The sequence below is a fragment of the Micropterus salmoides genome, unplaced genomic scaffold (assembly GCF_014851395.1).
Source record: "Micropterus salmoides isolate LMB-PRFRI ecotype aquatic unplaced genomic scaffold, ASM1485139v1 Ms_hic_scaffold_12, whole genome shotgun sequence".
Taxonomy (NCBI): domain Eukaryota; kingdom Metazoa; phylum Chordata; class Actinopteri; order Centrarchiformes; family Centrarchidae; genus Micropterus; species Micropterus salmoides.
In genome coordinates this window covers 11,146,131-11,165,651 of record NW_024040263.1, presented here as the reverse complement: position 1 = coordinate 11,165,651, position 19,521 = coordinate 11,146,131, and the positions used below count along the sequence as shown (strand labels likewise).

General features: G+C 40.0%; 2 protein-coding genes across 5 annotated transcripts; one reads left to right on the top strand and one right to left on the bottom strand.

The window, feature by feature from the left end:
* Positions 1 to 313: 313 nt before the first annotated feature.
* Positions 314 to 5,456, top strand: cisd2 (CDGSH iron sulfur domain 2). The gene is made up of 3 exons (XM_038713369.1): positions 314 to 508; positions 3,242 to 3,456; positions 3,679 to 5,456. Exons 1-3 carry the CDS (start codon positions 406 to 408, stop codon positions 3,766 to 3,768), a joined length of 408 nt encoding a protein of 135 aa, XP_038569297.1. The 5' UTR covers positions 314 to 405; the 3' UTR covers positions 3,769 to 5,456.
* Positions 5,457 to 6,630: 1,174 nt separating this feature from the next.
* si:dkey-162b23.4 (sodium/hydrogen exchanger 9B2) lies at positions 6,631 to 19,500 on the bottom strand. 4 transcript variants are annotated; one of them, XM_038713363.1, is made up of 13 exons: positions 19,380 to 19,500; positions 17,739 to 18,024; positions 16,540 to 16,741; positions 13,124 to 13,294; positions 12,193 to 12,335; positions 11,706 to 11,833; positions 10,328 to 10,503; positions 9,798 to 9,904; positions 9,228 to 9,377; positions 8,913 to 9,021; positions 8,174 to 8,310; positions 7,738 to 7,957; positions 6,631 to 7,340 (listed from the first exon to the last, which is right to left on the bottom strand). In XM_038713363.1, exons 2-13 carry the CDS (start codon positions 17,901 to 17,903, stop codon positions 7,279 to 7,281), a joined length of 1,770 nt encoding a protein of 589 aa, XP_038569291.1. In that variant the 5' UTR covers positions 17,904 to 18,024; positions 19,380 to 19,500; the 3' UTR covers positions 6,631 to 7,278. The 4 variants fall into 4 exon arrangements, with proteins under 4 accessions (XP_038569291.1, XP_038569292.1, XP_038569290.1 ...); XM_038713364.1 differs by lacking the exon at positions 19,380 to 19,500 and adding an exon at positions 18,856 to 19,274; XM_038713362.1 differs by lacking the exon at positions 19,380 to 19,500 and having other exon boundaries at positions 17,739 to 19,274.
* Between the last annotated feature and the right edge of the window lie 21 nt (positions 19,501 to 19,521).

Here is a 19,521-nt window from a genome sequence, read left to right as displayed (position 1 = left end):
GGTAAGTTAATGAGTTAAAACGTTTGATTAACCCTATATTTTAAAACGTTTTACATATTTTTCTTGTGTGGTCTATAAACTTCCAATAAACTATCTGAAGCGAAGTTTACGAGGTGCACTTGAAGGAAGCAGAAACGACCTTCTTCATCCTGCATTCGAGTTGTCCAATCAGGAGCCACCAACTCCTCCAACGCTTATTGGTCACACGCTTCAACGTCACAAACAACGCTGTTACGTGTATTCACGAAAACTCTAACGTATTATTTTGTAAATGTTTTTCAAGTTTCCACGGTAAGAGTGTACGTACCGGTGACAAGCTGCGCACAGAAATAAACGCAATGACATGAACGAACCCCAGGAACTATCCAAGTCAAATGCAAAACCTGCCACACTGAGCTATTCAAGATGGTTTTCGAAACTATTTCAAGGATAATAAAAGTCCAGCTTCCAGCCTACCTCAAGAGGCTTCCACTTCCGGAGACGATCGGCGGATTTGCAAGGTTAACAGGTAACAAACTGCAGCTGTGGTGCACTTCTGACATGTCATGTGAAGATGAATTCTCAACTCATCGGGGCCACTTTTCACAGCACATAACAGTTAGCTCTGTGCCTTTAGCTAGCCTGCAAATTATAACTCAGTCACAGCCCTGCTGTGGACGGCAGCGTCCTACAAAACCTGTGTTGTGTCCTCAAGTGTAGCCTGGCTCCCATCAAACTCTTCATCATCGTTTGATTTTGTTGTTAGAAACATCAACTCAGCAGTGACCTTAAGGTAGTGCCTGTTATGTAAAGTAGTGCTCCTCACAGTTAAATTTGCTTGTGTGTTTTTAATGTTGATGCAATGCTGATCCATACCATAAAGTGCATCTTATATGCCAGCCTGTAGTATGCTGTTTAAGTGATATCCTCTTATTAATCTCAACAACTGCATATCTCCTGCTATGTTGGCCACAATATGTCAGTCATATATCAGTTCAGTCTTTCACAACATCTTTTGCCCTAGACTAGAGGGTACTACAGTCTCAAAACACAAACTACCTCAAGATCCGTGTCAAACTGCTACAATTAGCCGATTAATAGCTGAGTGGAATGAAATGAATTGATTTAATAGTTGAAGAAACAAAAACACCAAACATTCAATAGTTCCAGCTTCTCAAACGTGAGAATTAGCTGCTTTTTCTTTCTTTCTTTTTGCTTACATTGTAGTTAATTGAATTTTGGACTGCTGGTCAGATGCAATTGGGGGGTTTGAAGATGTCAGCTTGGGCTGTGGTAAATTGTGACATTTTCCAGTTTTCTGGTCCCCAGAATAATGTGTTATAATGATAATTTGTTTTCAGCAGCAATGGGGACTCTCCACCAGGATTATTTGAATATATTAAAGTATCAGTGTATGCAACTCTACTGAAACGATACAGTAAATTTGGTATCGTCCCAATTCTGACCTTATTCAGTGGATTGGGTATCCACTGTGATGTAACCGATCCACAATCATTCAGTATCATTGTAAAATTCAGTGTTTTCTGCTATCAGAAACGTTGACTTTTTAATGCCACAGCAATGCCTGGGCTCATGTTAACTCACACAAAAAACGATTCCAGTGAGTTACACACAGCCAGGTAAACAACTCTTTAGACTACATCGTGAGCTGTTCATGTCTCATCACGTCTCTTGCACCTGTTAAATTTGAAAACACAAAAGTGTATTAATTTACTCATCTAGTTAGAACAAGTTAAGTTTAAGTGCACACTTGAATACAAAGGAGTACAAAGTACAGCAGTGGTTTAGAGAACCAAAGTGCATCTTGAAGATGATCAGCCACTTCAACTCGACCTTTCAGCCTTTGGGAGAGTGTACATGTAGCCTAATAATAGCCCAAAAAAGTCGAAAAGCTGAGCTAGCCTGAGCGTTTCTGCAATGTTTTAGTGACAGTCGACATGCTAGAATCATTTAGGTAGTGCCTCTCCGAGAAAGCCACGAAACCAAGTCTTACTGTCATTGGCTTTTCAGTTATAAGTTTCTAGATGTTGACGAAAGTTAAAACCTCTTTCCTGTCAGAAAGGAGCAATTTAAACAGTGCAGATTAGAGGATGAAAGATGCATAAAGTGCTCCTACATGTGAAATAGAATTCCTTTAACGAGATTAGGGATTAGCAACATCCCATTAGGCATCAGAATCCTTTTATTGAAAGTATTTAATTGCCCCAAGAGCATTACGAAAAGTTCCGGGGTACAACTCATAGCTAATAGTAAAACTGTGGTTAATCCTCACTGTGCTTCACGTGTCTGTTCTCTCTATGTATGGTGGACTGCACGATGGTTATCCCAAAGTACATTTCTTGGCTCAGTGTGGCATTTCCCCCAGATAGCTGCTGCAACAGATACATTGTGTTAACCTGCAGACACGAGGATGAGGAGGAGAATTGAAGTAGGTTTAGCGTGGCTGCTCACTTAAATCTGTTAACATGATCATGTATTTTCAAAATTTTAGTTTAACTGCATCTGACACATTTGACATAAACACTGCAACTTAAATCTGTTTTAATGTCTCAGTAACATTATCATGTAATAGATGTCTACTATATTAGCCTTTTGAAAACATAAACAATACTTCAGACAACATTTGATGTTTCTTTTACATTGGCGATTGCTTATGTCGTAGCTTTAAAACAAAAGGTATTCAATTTACTTTAATATGTTTACATTTATTTACATTTATTCATTTAGCTGACACTTTTATCCAAAGCGACTTACAATTGCTATACATCTCAGAAGTCGCACGCCTCTGGAGCAACTAGGGGTTAAGTGTCTTGCTCAGGGACACAATGGTGGATGTCTCACAGTGGGAACTGAACCCAGGTCTCCCACACCAAAGGCAAGCATCTTATCTATGCTACGCCACCACCATGTCAAAGAAAAGCAAGTCCCCACATTAGAGAAGCTGGAATGAGTAAATATTTAGAATTTGTGCTTGGAAAATGGCGCAAATGTTTAAGTGATAATCAAAATAGTTGCTGAATCTGTTGATTGACGCATTGATTAATCAACATGTCGTCAAGTGTCAGATTTTAGTGCATCCAGTAATGCATGGATTACTGGATACTGGAAGCTCTATCCCTTTATAGGGCCAATGCCCACAGCTACATTTTCAGCCTCTGGCCAACACTATTCTAGTTGCATGTATGCCATTGTTCACAGTTATCTTCCTGTGTTTGCTAATATGCTTGCAATGTGTCTGTAGTCTCTGAGTGGCTCCGGTTGCTGCCTCTTCTGGGTATCCTGGCTTTGCTGGGCTATCTGACCATTCGCCCATTCCTGCCAAAGAAGAAGAAGCAGCGAGACAGCCTGATCAACCTGAAGATCCAGAAAGAGAACCCAAAAGTAGTCAACGAGATAGACATTGAGGACCTGAACAGCGCAAATGTTTGTTACTGTCGCTGCTGGCGCTCTAAAACTGTAAGTTGACTGTTTTTTTTTTTCCAAAGTCTTTTGCGTATGGAGAAATGCACTGGGCCTGAAGTGACAGTACTGTCATAGTTCTCTTTATTTGTCACACAGACTGCTAAATACCGTTGATTTAATTATATTAGAGAAGTTATAGTTAACTTAAGTTTTACTCCAGGTTAAGTGGAAGTTTACTGTTTCTGTATCTTGCTGATCAGTTGTTTCCTGTTTTAGTTTCCTGTTTGTGACAAGTCACACTTAAAGCACAATGAGCTAACTGGAGACAACGTGGGACCGCTCATACTCAAAAAGAAGATACTGTAATTGACGGGAGTTTTTCTTTGACCTCCTCAGCCTTTCGTTTTCATTTCTTAACAGTTTGTAGTTTGTCTACTTTTTGTTTTTACAAGAATCTTTGTCTCGCCTTGGTGCCACGTTAATGTTGGACAGAGAGATTGACTTCCAGAGTTTTCATTTGAAGTGGTCCTCTTAACTAACCTCAAAGTACACTTTTCCACAGTGTTTGTGAGAGAACTGTATTTTAGGTTCTTTAATGGCATCATGCAGTTAAGAAGGTTTCATTTGTTGTTGTTTTTTGGCCCATTCTTCATTGCTCACTTTTGGTTAACAAAACAGCCTTTTTTTTTATTTGACTGTAAATTCAGTTTAAGTCATGTCTCAGTCTTTTTCCAATCAACTACAATTCATCATTGGGACCACTTTGAGGAGGAAACTGTAAATATAATTGCAGTGACTTTATGATGACTTTCAATGATCTGAACTCAACAAGGAGTTCCGAGTTAATGGTTGTTTTAATTAAATACTTAATACTAGTCCAACCCCTAATCAACATTTTGTACTGTATGTCTTCATTTTTGACGATTCTTTGGTATTATTTAACAGTCTTTTTGTCTGTCTGTCTCTTTTAAGTTATTATGTGTCTTGGAGGCTACTTATTCCTTCTTCAGATGTATTTTGTTCATAGCCTATATAACAGTTTTTGAAGGCTATGAACAAGGCTATGAGTTTTACATTTTGCATTCAACACCGTTGCCTATAAACATTTCAACCCACTGCACCATGGTGTAATATCCAGTTACAGTTTTACCCTCACCATCCCATTGATTTGACAATGTAACTTCTGCAGGACAAGAGCTCTACTGTTTTTTTTCTAGCCTCTGTAATGTCATAATGGCTGTATATAGTTGACTTCCTGCTAGAAGATTTCCTCTTAAATTCATCAACAATATTTTATACATAAATGGCTTTTGTCATCAGATCTGTGTTTTCATGATGATGTGATGCATGTTTGCATGTTTATGTACCTTTTGTAAGAAATGGCTGTAATCTCTTCATTCTGCATTTGAAATGTAACATGTAGAAATAAGAATCCCAATCAGCTTTATTTGCCAGGTATGTATACACATACGAGGAATTTGACTCAGGATTGTACTTTGCTCATGATGTGCTTACTCATACAATAATAAAATCAGACACAGGCTACAGTATAGAGAACATATATATATATAGACTCTATAAACAAAAATACTATAGACAGATTGAGACAATAGTGCAATGAGCAGAGTGCAAAGGATGCAGGAGTAAATTATTATTGTTAATACCACGTACATGTCGGCGGTGGATGTGATACACATGTACACAGTGTGATGGAGCATAGTGCGAAGGATGCTGGAAAAAATAAGTATTATGTGCAGGTGTTATGTACTTGAGGTAGGTGGATTTGGTATATGGTAAATACAATATGACAAAATGAACAGCACTGAAATAGAGAAGGATGAATAAATAATAGATGGTAGTCAGTAAACAGGTGGCTGATTAGAAACCGAGTTACTGCAGTGAGTCAGAAGTCAGCTGTTCATCAGAGTGATGGCTTGTGGGAAGAAACTTAAGGATGTTCAAGTCAACAGTTTTGTCAGAAACAGAACTGCGGCTTCATTCTCTTTTTCATTATGATTTTGAAATTTTAAATTAATTACAAGATAACCAATCACTTTCTAATTGTCTGCAACTCTTATTATTATTCTTTAAGTAAAACTTGCATTCAGGGTAATATTCTGTAGGAGTGCATTGTTTTGGGCACTTCTTTCAATACAGCTTCAAAAAGAAAAAAACATGCCAACAATGGCATCAAATATTGTCTTGCTCATGTATTCTGTAAAGTGAAAACTTTAAGAACAAGCCTCAGACTCTGACTGAGATGCTCTGTGAGGCTGTACTTAAGCAGGGATTTGAGCTAAATACTAACATGGTGATGTTGAGCAGGTGTAAGGTTTACCATTTTTCACCGTCTTAGCTCAGTGGGTTAGCATGCTAACGTTTGCTAATTAGCACTAAACAAAGTACAGGTGAGGCTGATCGTTGAACGTCATTAGTTTTTCAGGTATTTGGTCATAAACAGCAAATAAATTTGACCTGATGATGGTGCTGGATGAAACGTCGGCATCACCATCATACAAAATTGTGTTCTAGTCCATCCAGGAGATGTTGAGATATTTCACCTGGTAAGTGAAAACTTAAAAGCCTGCTGGAGGAACAGGAGAAACAGTCAGGAGACTACCAAACGTCATTAGATTTAATCTTCTTGGCACCATAGTTATTCGTACCAAATTTCATTGCAATTCATCCATCGAGTGGTCTGACTGACAGGTGAACACTTCCGTCCCTGGAGCAACAATGCTAGCGTTGCTAAAAAGCAAAAATTTCCGTAACCTAAATTAAGCACATGCTAAAACATATAGTAAATCATTGTGTTGCATAGTAAAACAAAGACACTGACAATTCTTTGTATGTTTTATTATTTATTGTTTCAACAATATTAAAGTAAAAAACTAATGCTGAATTATGTATCATAAATAGTTGCTAATAATACACAAGAACCTCTTGAGTGTAAATACATTCAAACTAATCAAAAACATCTTAAGTTACACTGCATATTTCTGTAATAAAAAAAATGTAACAAATGTGAAAAATTTACTTTCCTTCATAATCAAACAATAAAAGATGGGCTTTACATGAACATTTTGAATATGGGCATGATCGTTCGAGCATTCATGATATTGAAAGCTGACATAGTGAATGTAGTAGATGATAGGAGTTTTTGCAGCACTGTGTATAATCCACAGGAAAGTGTTGTAGATTATACAGATGATTTCCTGAGTCTTTGTAAACTACACAACCCCTTTTCATCAAATCACACAGCATATACATATTTTATTACAATATGCGCAAAAATACACAAACACAAATCGGTAAAAATACTGTACTCAGAACACCTAAAGACAAACCTGTCAACTGTGTAGTCTAAAACAAAAAAATATAGCTACTCTCGGTACATTCAATTATGAAGCCCTCCAAGTAAACTGCTTACAATAAAATACAGCATTACCATTTTTTTCCAAATACACTAGATGGTTTACTTAAGTGTAATCATAAAAAATGAGCAAATAGCAGATTCAGTGAATATAACAGGGAGGAACAATATCCGCCTTTACAAAAAATGTAAACCATATTCATGCCTCACACCAATATATCTGATTAGATGTTCATTTGGGATGAGAAACAAAACCACCTCATGTATACAATTCATACATGATGACAGCAGACCCTGGGATGTGGGTCATTTGTTTGGAGCCTGATGCTGGGAAACCACAAGAAGCTAAAAATACAGAGTGATTCATGTGCTCCTGCAGCATGGCAAATATCAGGAGCTGACCAGCAGACAGAGAGAGACAAACAGAGCCACTTGGTGGCTAACGGAAAGCTCAAGGAAGTCTCCTAGAAATGTTCTTGCTTACTGGATGAAGACGGGTGATGTCAGAGTGTACTCTCATAGGTGACAGGAGTGTCATTGTCTTCGTCACCTCCTGCTGCAGTGCCTAGGAAAGGCGAAGAGGAGACAGAGGGAGAAAAGGCCATGAGGAAAGCTTAAGTACAAGACTGATGACACGCTATTCAGATTCTCTAGTCGACAAAACACTAGTGTATACCCATGACTTGCACTTTTGCACTGTGGTTAATCCAGTGTTCTTACACTGTAACTGTAACAATGCCACTGTTGTGTGGATGTAAAAGACATGAAGGCATGAATGACAGGGTAAACAGAAGCACCCTAAAGCTATGCAAATCCTTGTCTGGAAATACGCATCAATCACAAAGGTGGAGAAGGGAAAAACATTGCAGGAAAGGATATTCACAACGCAAACACAACTACAAGGTGAGGTTCGACAAAGGTGTTCAGCCGTGTTGAATTGTTCAATGTAGGACTTTACCTACCTAAGAAGAAAGCTGATAAATTGGGTTTGACTCGCTCACCACAGGAGTTCTTTGGTTTTTGTAGCAGGCGAGGTCCAGTGAGGCCTATGATAAGAGCTCCTACAGGGGCAGTGAGAAGGATGGCCAGCACAGCCACAGTCAGCACTTCCATGCCGTACTTCTGCAGCTGCTTGTCATCCTTCGTCCTGGCCATGTCTAAAGCCGTGGAACCGATGGCCGCCTGATGAAGAAAAGGACACTAGTGATTCCTCTATACTCACTCACAAATGACATTTACCACATTTACCATCAATATGAGTGGACACATTTGCATTGTGCGTTTTCAATCATTGTGTTCCAAAAAGAAAATCTTCTGATATGCACTGCAAAAAAATGACGAGGTAAAACTCTCAGAAATATGAGTATACTGCTCTCAAATATTTCAGGACCGACTTACCTGCACTGTGGCTTTGGGCATCCACGCCAGGGCTATAAACACTTTTTCCCTCATGTTAAAGCCCGCACAAAACACACAGACAAAGGTGAACAGGAGTCGAACCAGCAGGCCAATGAGCAGAGTGGCTATACCCAGACCTAGATAAACAGAATAAGAGTCATACAGAGGTGTCTGTGAAGGTTCTCAGTCATCCAGGTCATAGTTCTCCAACTAAGGCTGAGGTCAAGGGCAACTGGACTTGGTAGAAGATACTAGAAGACGTTTCGTCCCTCATCCAAGAGACTTTTTCAGTTCTGAGTGACTGGTAGGGAAACTCAGCTATTTAACCTCTGGGCTCGTTAGCTAGGATCGTCAATACTGCTGGTTCATTAGTGCTAATCGTTACCACAAGTAGGAGCACCTAGCCACATGCCACACTATGTGTTATGTATATAGGTCCAATTTGTATGTGTGTGTGTATTTAAGACCTGTGTGTGTGAAAAAACATTGCAATTTCCCCTTGCAGGATTAATAAAGTATGTCTTCTTCTATGTGTAGTTATGGGGGAGAAATCAAAGATCTGTATACTCGAAGGAGCTCTCTGGAAGCGCTAACACAGGTTTTAATATTTACTGGACGCAAACAGACAAAGGTTCTTTTTTGGCTATGCAAATATATTTACATCCATACAATCCCATTTGAATCTCTCAGTGCTAACAGCCACCTCACTGTGTTATTTTGAACTGTATGGTCATCTCACCAACTGTGTGTCCCTCCAATTCAGAGACTCGAATCTCTGCTCCTATCAGTCCGAACAGCAAAGGCTGAAACACGTCCCACGCCCATCCCACCACTTCCTCCACACGGGCCTTAAGACAAACAGAACACACAGAAATGTTTAGGTTGGTTATCTGGTTGGCACGCAGCAGTGTGGACAAAAAATGACTAACGTACTGATGAAGAATTTACAACCTAGTAGGAGCTTGGTAAACAGTATGCCTAATAATTCATTACAAAAAATATACTTTTCTGTCAAGTAAACCTTGTCAAAATTCAGCCCTAAAGATGTTATTACCTTTTCCGACCCCCAGCCAAGGCCAGCTAGGAATGCCAGCACCAGGGTGCAGAGGCCTCCCGAGCCAGGAAAGCCAGCCACGGCACTGCCGAACACGGCAAACACGGACAGACCCAGGACCAAGAAGGAGCGCTTCATTACTATATGTTTCTAGGTGAAAAATGATTAAATGATGATGTCAATGATTAAATATAGAATATCTTAATATTATGAAATATATTACTAAATGCTCCATATAACACTTGTAAGGCATCAGCAGATATTAAGTAGATATACAGAATATAGTTTACTTGTGTTTAACCAACATACAACTCTCGAGTCTGACATTCTGTGTAAGGAAATCCAGGATTCACAAAAAACCTAGAAGTGTTCACATTAAAAGTCCTCAGAGTTTATCATTTTAAACCAGAAGTGGAACAATTCACTGGCTTTTTTTTCTCCCCTCTACAAGCATTTATTGGCTCTTCCCACACTGTTTCATACACAGGCTGTGGTGTCAAGTGGTGCAAGGATGACTAAGTAGTAGTAAAACAGGCCAATATCATGGTGACGCTGTAAGAGCATGCCTACCTGGTCAACACTCGGAAAGTACTGGATGAGGAAGCCAAGGAGGATCCCAGCAACAGTCCCACCTACGACCTCCAGCACACCTCTCAGGAGGTTGTACCAAGTGGAGCCTGGAAGGATCAGCAGAGAAAACATAAAACTAATATAATACAATTAACTGAACCGGTTTTCCTGAAAATGTAGGACATTAGCTGATGGTATTATTTAGTTTTTTGACTGCAGTTCGGTCTATCCCTACAGAAGCTCTACCTTGTTGTATACTGGAGTCATGAAACACAAAATGCACTTTGACTTAGCAGAGAGAGTAAGGAGAGTAAGAGAGTAAACAGCGCACTCACACCCTCTGCTGAGCTCCTGAAAAACTACAGATAGAATTTATTTAATCAGCTTCTCAGTGTTCACCTTCACTGGACCGAAGATTAACGTCGTGTCAAATTCATATATCAAGGAAGCAACGCTGAATTCAGCACTTCTTATTTGTGTGTGTGTGTTTGTACATAAAGTACAAACACACACACACACACACAGGTTACCTGTGGCGAAGGCCATGCCCAAGCATGTGGTAAACCCTGTGATGGCGAGGATGTCGTCGAAGCTGCCTGCAGCCATCAACAGAGTGGGGATGCCCTGTTCCACGCCGTAACCATCCTTCTGCAGCAGCAGCATGGAGGGAACCACCACTGCTGGAGACACAGCGCCGAGCACAAAGCTGTGGAAGAGATGGATTGTTTATTGATTTACATGCTCCTACGGAGGCGCAGCAAATAAAGAGCTGTCTTTGGAATCTCAAGAAAGCATCAGCTTTTAAACATGCTTGGAAATATGCAAAAGGGATGCATTCCTGCAACATGATGTGTAGTTTATACTGTGGCTGATAGGTAAGACCTGGTTGAAATTCGACACAACTTTAATTTTCTAACAATGTTCATTTTACTGCGCTGTTCAAACACAGACTTATTTATTAAAATTAACATCCTGCTAATGATATTAAAAAAAGAATGAGCAGATGATTACTACACTGTAAAACACTTATGGTAATCTTCAGTCTCAAAAACATCTGAGTATGTATTGGCCCCCATACACCATTCAAACACTGATAAGCAACATTTGCAGAAGGAGGAAAAGGCCATCAGTGTTGAGCTCAAGCTCCATTTCAACTACTTGATGGCACATGACTGCTGACCAGGCAGAAATATAAAGGCAAAAAAAAGAAAAGCCCATCATCCAATAGATTCATCTTGTCAGCAGTCATATCGCCCACTGTATTGGACATCGGATAAGACGATATTGTTTAATCCAGTGACTCTCTGGGATCAGTGCGTATTCTGTTCTCTTCTTCATGGGAACATGTTCCTTGCAGTTACGGTGTGTTGTACAGTCTAACTTATCCTTGTCATGTCTTACTTCTAACCCTTCACATTCCAACGCTGCTACAGTCTGCTTCAGAGGAGTAAACTGCTCCTATTGTACAGAGAGCTGAGCAGTCTGCTCACTTAGCACATAATGGAATTATGTTGTGAATTAAATGATGTTAGGGAAATATAAGACATGTTACAGTAAAAAGTATAATATAATATAATTTGTCACCCTGCTCTGCTGTAAAGTGCCTAAAGTCTTTTTTAGCCTCTTTTTTAGCGTCACTTAAAGCGTCCCTGGATTCACTACTATGAAACTCATTGAGAGCTTGGCCTCTGCATTTGTTTTATAAGAACTACATATTTTGAAATTAAAACAGTATCTTCTTGGTCTTGTGGTCAAGGCTTCCACATCCCCAGTTCCATTCCTTCTTTTTCACATGTCACACCCTTGTCTATTTCCTGTCTGCATCCTCACATGTCAAAGAAATTGCAAAAGATAAGACTGAAATTTAAATGGTAAAGAGTATGGGAGAGTAAGAAGTGTTATATTTACCCAAGGATGAAGCTCCACACCCAGGGCAAGCCCAAGAGGAAATGAGAGATCAGAGCTGTGGTGCATGCCTCTATGATGCAGGGCCCAGCTGCCACACGTATACACACAGATTTTAGTTTCCTCAGAGCCTGACAACACAGACACATACATCAGTCAAGATTTTGTTACAGTAATTAATTGACTTTTAGTGATGTTGGGGAGAACTGAATGATTAATTGGCTGAAACATCTGAAAATAGACAGAGAAAATTGATTTCACTGCTGCTAATGAATTAAGCCAAGGTACCGAGTATTAACTGGTTACATCTTTGGGCTACTTTGGGTTCTGGTAAGCTCTGATTGAGAATTTGTAGAATTAATCATTAAACAGTAACTTAAAAATATCCAACAAAAATAGTTGGGGGAAGTCATATGCACAGAGAAAATATATCCCTTTAAACATTTCAGTGAGCAAGTACTAAGCTTCAGTAGTGGAGTATGTGGCATACCGTGGGATCCAAACCCAGACCTGCTCTGGTCAGAATGACGGCCAGAGCAACGTTCCTCAATGATGCAGACCATTTGAAGTCAATGTACACGCCGTCCGTTATAACTGGGATGTTTCTCAGCAGGAAACCCATCAGCAGCATACCTGCAGCACAGCAAAGGGTGTGAGAGAGGACATGTTATCCTTTAGGACCATCTCTCACACAGATATACAGAACAAGAACAGAGATCACCTATTGCTTTTTGAACTTACGGTGCTCATGTTGGACACCGAAGACACTGAGACACACACTGTGGGACTGTGATCAATGAACACATTGTACTTCTCATTTTCATAACAAATATGACATGTAAACTATCTTCTGATCAACGCTGTGATTTATTCCGAGCCGGCATTAATGATGTAAAATAACAGATTAGATGGCATCACACCTTCACCTTGGGTCAACAGGGTTTAGACTACATGTTTATTGAATGAAACAGAGCAAGTGAGTAACGTGATTTTACATTTAGGAGCTTCCTTTTTTCCCCAACGTTCCTTTCTTTACATCAGTGACAGTGAAATTAATCAGTCGGTAAATTCCTTTGTTCTAGATCACCACATGAATACGTCCACGGCTTATAGATGTGTAATACTCACTACATTAATAAGCTGCTGAACAGGCACATCACCTGCAGACGACTTCAAGATGTTAGTTTGCTTCTCTTAGAAATACTTTGATTCATGCTATATGTGATTCATCAATCTGCTACAACAGCAAGAACTATAGTGGTAAATAATGATTCCATTTCATACAAACAGTGTTAACACTGACACTGGAAGATTATGTATTGTTACTAAATAAAACCTGTGTAACTAAATATGAAATAAAGGCTTGTATAAATACACCAGTGCTTAAAGCATAACTACTCAGCATAAATCCTCAGCCTTACCAAGAAGTGGTGGGAACGGTGGAAGTTTGGGCAGACGGATGAGAGCCACAAGTTTGCCACCGATGAGCGAACAGATGAAGAGGATCGTGATGCCAAACAGGTTGCCCCCCGGAAGACATTCATCCTCTGTGATAGACCACACCACTCCAAAGAGCACAGCTGCCAAAAGGACTGGAGAGGACACAGGCACATTATATTATTACAAGAACGATGTGATCATGATTCGGTATTACAAATTAGTGGTGTGATGAACAGATTATTACATGTACTTTTGTTTTGTTTTAACTGTGAACTAGAGCCTGAATGACATGGCATTTTTAAGACCGATGCAGATTCTGATATTCCGATATTCCAATATATCGGCTGATTTTCTTTTTTTCTTCTTTTCATAAACATTACATAAAGAAAGATTATCCCTAACATTTTTTATGTGTAGACATGAAGCTTAGGCCCAGCAGAGGGGCCCCCTACTCATTGTTTGCTAGTGGTGGAAAAAATTTACTGAAAAAAGAAACATAAAATAATAATAAAGCATAACCATGACAAGGCCCCTTCTACCTCGCAGACCTGCTCCACCACCACAATCCCTCCAGCAATCTCCGCTCCTCTGACACTAACCTCCTCTCACTTCAAATCAGGACCAAGCACCGCACCTGGGGCGTCAGAGCTTTCACCATTGCAGCCCCCTCCCTCTGGAACTCCTAACCCATACACATCCGAGATTGCAGCGACATGGACTCTTTCAAATCACTTGTCAAAACCCACCTTTTTAGACTAGCTTTTAACATCAAATAATGTTATATACACCTGCTGCTGTTTATTTGCATGTTATTTATATGGTTGCCCCTTGCACTATGTATTTCTGCACCACCATGTTTTTATCTACTGTTCATATATTTTATATTATGCAATTTATGTTTTTAATCGGTTTTAAATGTACATAACTTCTGCTTTCACTGTAAAGTGTGTTTGAGTGTCTATAGAAATAAAATGTATTATTATTATTATTATTAAAATAAAAAGAAAGACAGCTCTCTTTATTATGCACCATTATAAGTATAGTGGTTATTTAATTTAGTTAATACTATGGAAAATCAGCTACCCTGATTGGTCAGCTTGCTCGGACCTCCCCGTGACTCCTGACCCTGACTGACCCTGTGACATCACTCATTATGCTGGTTTAGTCAGGCTTGATGTCTGACAAGAGAAGATCATATTTGTCTGGACATGTAAAAAGACAACAGAAGAGCCTCAAAGAAAAGAGAAGTCAGGAAGATAAAGGTCCACAGGTTCCGTTTTCATATGCCTGTATTTTTAGATAATCTGAACTAAAGGTCTTCCATTAGCCTTAGTTTGCTGCACTGGTATTAACAATGCTAAGGCTATACTTGCTAACATGCTAACCACTATTAGCATAACAACTTTTAATATAGGATGAAATCGTATTATAAAAGTCAGTTGATTAACTTAATATTAGTCTTTTATCTATCTAACATTATCTATGGAGATGAGCTGTTTACATCTGGTGTTATAAAGCATTTAACAGAACAAAGCCAGATAGGCCAGGTTTGAACATAGTCAGGTCACCCAAGAAGCTGACTCTGCTGGTAAGTTATGCGTTTTAGTTAAACCTGTCCTTTGATTATAAATCAAATCTGTCATGTGTGGGGTGGGGGTATAGTAGCTGTTTTAAAGGACTGATTATTGAGCAACATTATAGAGCCTCCTCCAAAGCTGCCAGAATTGAAAAGACATCTAATTTAAAGTCACTTTTTAAAAGGCGATGACATCAAACTATTGCAGATTGTCTTGCATTATAAGATCCTCCAGCTTTAATGCTAATGCTAATGCTAACACAATTCAGTCAGTTTATTTATTCATTTTTATTATTTCATAGCATGGCTATCATCCTCCACCACTACCTCCATCATTGTTATCATCCAAGAAGCTGATAATGCTGGTAACTTTAGGCCTACATCAACAATAAATGAGCAATTATTCACCTCCAGGAACACCCATCGTATGAACATGTCAACTTACTAAATTACTTATTTTCTGTGTTAATCTCCCTCATAGGTCAAGCTGTGCCTACTGAAGTGGAGAGCAGTAGCATCATGTTTACTACATTGACATCAACATTGCGATTGCAATTAGATTAATCGTGCAGCCCTACCTTCAACTAAGTTTTGATTTGGGACCCTGAAGGCCTAGGGCCGACTCTGCATGTGCCCCTAAAAACAGATAAGTCTATGTGCAATGAGAAAAATGTTTTATGAGCAGCGTGCGAGTAACTTTTAAGACAATAACCTACTGTAACCCCCCTCCCTGCCCTGCCGCTAATCGTTCAAAACAAAGTCGGACTCGTCACCGGAGCACCGAGAGAACTGCCGGTGCTCCGGTCGCTCTGTGACAGAGACAGAAAGATGTCGGCAGCAGCTGAAGTGGTAAGACAGAAGAAAACAGAAGAAAACAGGGAGAAGATAAGGAAGGTCATTTAACGTTGGCTGTTATGGTGCCTTTTGTTGTTCAACATGTTCAACTTTTCACAGAGCCGACGTACTTGTCACTCACTTTTTGTCAACCGACCAATCACAGCCTAGATGGGGCGAGACATTAAAAAAAGTTTGACGTGCTACAGCAAATCATTAAATGTTGAACAATATGAGTATTGACAACTTAGTACTTAGCATTAACAAATTAGAGACCAATGTAGAGCTTTTTGCTCACTTATAGACCCCCCCCCCCTACAAAAATGAAAAATCTATAACTGGTTTTAATACTCAACAAGTGGTAATTTCAAACGTGTGTGTTGCCAACAGGGGAGCTGCAGAGTGCCCTTTGGTGGGTCTCTGTGTTTCTTTTGTCATTTTCTTGCTGTTATAAAAACTTTTTTTTTCCTTTTTTTATTTATCTGCAATTAGCTCACATTGGCTGATAATATTGGCAACCTCTAAAACTTCTTCAAAAGAAAGTAATTTAATAAATTGCGTGTGAATGAGTGCTGCTACACCCTTTCCACCAGTGAACACAATAATGGCAGCTGTTTTGATGCAGCCGCAGTGTATTTTGGCCCGTAGTGTGTGTGTGTGTATGTATGCATCTACAATATAGGCCTATATGTTGTTTTAGCCTTTATTGATAGGGTAGTGGATAGCGAGGAAATGAGGGAGACAGGGATAGGGGGAGACTTGCAGAAAAGGGCCTTTAGCTGGATTCAAACCTGGACCGCAGCAGTAAGGACTCAGCCTTGTACTAGGCATGCACTTTACCAAGTGAGCTAACCGTGCCCCATGTATCTACAATACTGCTAAATGTTTCAGATATTTCAAGGTATACAAGATACCCATGTCATCTGCAGTTTTTGGATCTTGTGTGAAAGAAAGTCATGACATGCAACAAGCCCCCCCCCCCCTTACCTTTAGTGATGAGAGAAGCCAGAAGACCTCTTGGTGGACATGGGCAAAATCTGTGGAGCAAGGGGCAGCAGACCACTGGCGGGTCTGTGTTGGTGCCAGCATCCACCACAGGGTTTCGAGGAATAAAATAGGTGGTCTCCTCTGTGACATTTGGACTGGAACAGCGCCGTACCACCACCTGGATCTGGTTCACATTTAGGTGCTGGAGAAGATGGATCAGAATATGCACAAGAACGGGTCAGTGATCACATCGGCTTGGTTGACACAGTGTTTTGTTAGATAACTCAACACCACATCTGTAAAGGAAATGCATGATAAAATAAGCATTTTAGCCTTACAACCTCAAGTTTTATTTCTGTTTTTTGATATGTTGTAACTGCTTGCTTTTCTAAACAGAACCAAACTTCACCTGCTGGATGAATATGCAGCTGATGTTAAGTTTCTGATGCCTTTAAATGGCTATTGGTAACCTTACACAAAATACCAGACCTAAGGTGTCATGCTGTCACAAATATGATTTCCTTGCTTATGGAAAGATGAGAAAACTGGCAGATGTCTCTGCAGCCTCTTTAAGGTACAAAGTACAAGGTAGATTACGTTATTATTTTACGACACAGGGTAATATAAGAAGATTAAATTGCCTTTATCCTACATAAGGTTTTTTTAAATTATATATAGTAGTACTGGTGGTACGACAGCAGATACTTCTGTATCTCTTGCCAGACAGCAGTATGGTGAACAGGCTTTAGCTGGGGTGGTACTGTCTTTTAGTCTCCTTTGGGCTCTGACACTAAAAGACATACCAGCAGATTACAGGCTGCTATTCCTTGGCAAATAGTACAGCGACGATATGAACTTGCCTTGGAAGCTGATAACTGCGACTCCCAGAACACCCTCTTTGACATATTGCTCAGGTGGGTACATTTGCTCAAAGTCTTGACTTACCTCTGGCTGAATTTTAATAAATCCTCACATTCAAATTACAGCAACAAATAATGAACAAAGTTTCTGAGGTTAACAATTCATTTTACAAGGTGAGGGAACTGTATATAAAATATATTATTAAAACAACACAGCAGACTCATGAAACAAAAATCAATGTTTGTTAAACACACTTTTCAGTTTTGTTAAGGCAGTAACACCTGAATATAACTAGGTAATACCATAGTTAACAGTGTAAGAGTTAAAAAATACTATACCTCCACATGGTTTGCTGCAGGCAAAGCAATAAAGTCAAGCAGTGGGCTGGGTACTGGACTGGGTACTGGACTGGGTGCTGGACTGGGTGCTGGACTGGGTGCTGGACTGTGCGCGGGGCTCCGCGCCGGGGTAGCAGGTTTGGGTGCTGGGTTAGTGTCCTCCATGGCAACTGGCTACAGTATTTGTGGTCCACACAGTTCTCTGTCACAGTACATCAAGCTGAGGGGTGGGGTTGGCCATTGACGGGCAGGTCCTTCACTTCTGCTGCTCTGACCACAAGGCTCCCTATTCATACAACGCGGGTTTATCAGTAGAAAAACAAGGTAAAGTAAATGTTTATTTAATCATGGAGAGCAGGGGTGTTTGGTACAGGTGTTGAAACTGGCATGGTATGAAATGAAAGGTTTAATCTCACACACAGGCATGTTTTGTTCAGTTTAACAGGTACTGTACTGGGTCTGACCAAGATAGTTGTTACCAAGATAAAAGAAAACTAACATGATGACGCCTGTGTAAAGGGTATCAATGAGGCTAATATGTAGCTACCATAGACTGTATATAAAAAGCTACATGTTGGCTACTGTGTGCTCGCTGCTCTATCAACTTTACATGTCAACATGACAGACTAGCGTTAAAGTTACTACAAAGTAACTGAGCTGCAACTTGTTACAATGGGATAGCTTTATTTCAAGCTGTTTGATATACAAACGTTGGCAGGTGATTTACATTAAACTACCGCTACTACAATGTTTTGACAGTTGCTTGTGGGAACAGACGTCGGCTAATCCAATTGTGAACGGACCACACTAATCAATGCTTACAGCTCGACCATATGGCACATCTAACGTTAGCTAAGTTAGCTTCAGCTCACGTACGTTACTGCGGATGGCAGAGCAAGTAGGTTAGAGTTAGACAGCAACTGCCAACAAAACCCTATCCAGCTGGCATCGGTAGCCATCTAGATAGTCAGCTAAGTAACGTTAAAGCAAATTTTTGAGGTTGGGTTGTCTTTGCGTTTGGTTCCGTATACACCCGTGTTGGGACCAGAGGCGACTGAAAATGATTAGCTGCAGTATTTAGCGTTAACGTTAGTGAATAGGTCAATCCATGCCTTACGATAAACCATGACAAGGGGTCCATTATCGGACAGTGGCGTCCTCTTTCGGCGATTGGAACGACACACTTCCTCAAATTAACGTTAACTAAAACAAAGTCCTTATGGCCTCTCAAAACGTATGTGGTTAAAAATAAGCAGCTTCAGACTGGCGACAGCGCCGTTGTTCCGGAAGATTTCACGATGTGCCTTCAGGCTGAGGAACGTATCTTAAGTCAACGTTAAAAGCGCAAAATTTACCCGGTCACCGACAACGTCTAAGTTCAGTAAATAAAGTTAATCTCAATTTGACTTTCTACTCTGACACATATGGGAGTAATAGTATCAATAATCATCAATCAAGAATAATAATGATCAAATTCCGCGTAGAAAGGGAAGTCCGATATTGGATTTATCTCCCGAGGCTGACAGGGCTTCCGTTCAACAGCTGTCAGTGAACTCAGCACGGTGGCTGGAGACCTCCCCTGGCCCCTCTCTGCCGGGGTTCCCTCAATCTATAACGTTATTAAAGAAAAAAGCAGCTCACCTCATATAAACATTGCGGTAAACACTGTCATCGCCTGTCAGTGGCAGCTTTTCTGGCAGTCCTGTGGATAGACCAGCTGGGAAATGGGAATCAGGCGGATTAGTGATGTCCAAGCAAGTATGTACAGCGCACAGGAGTGCTT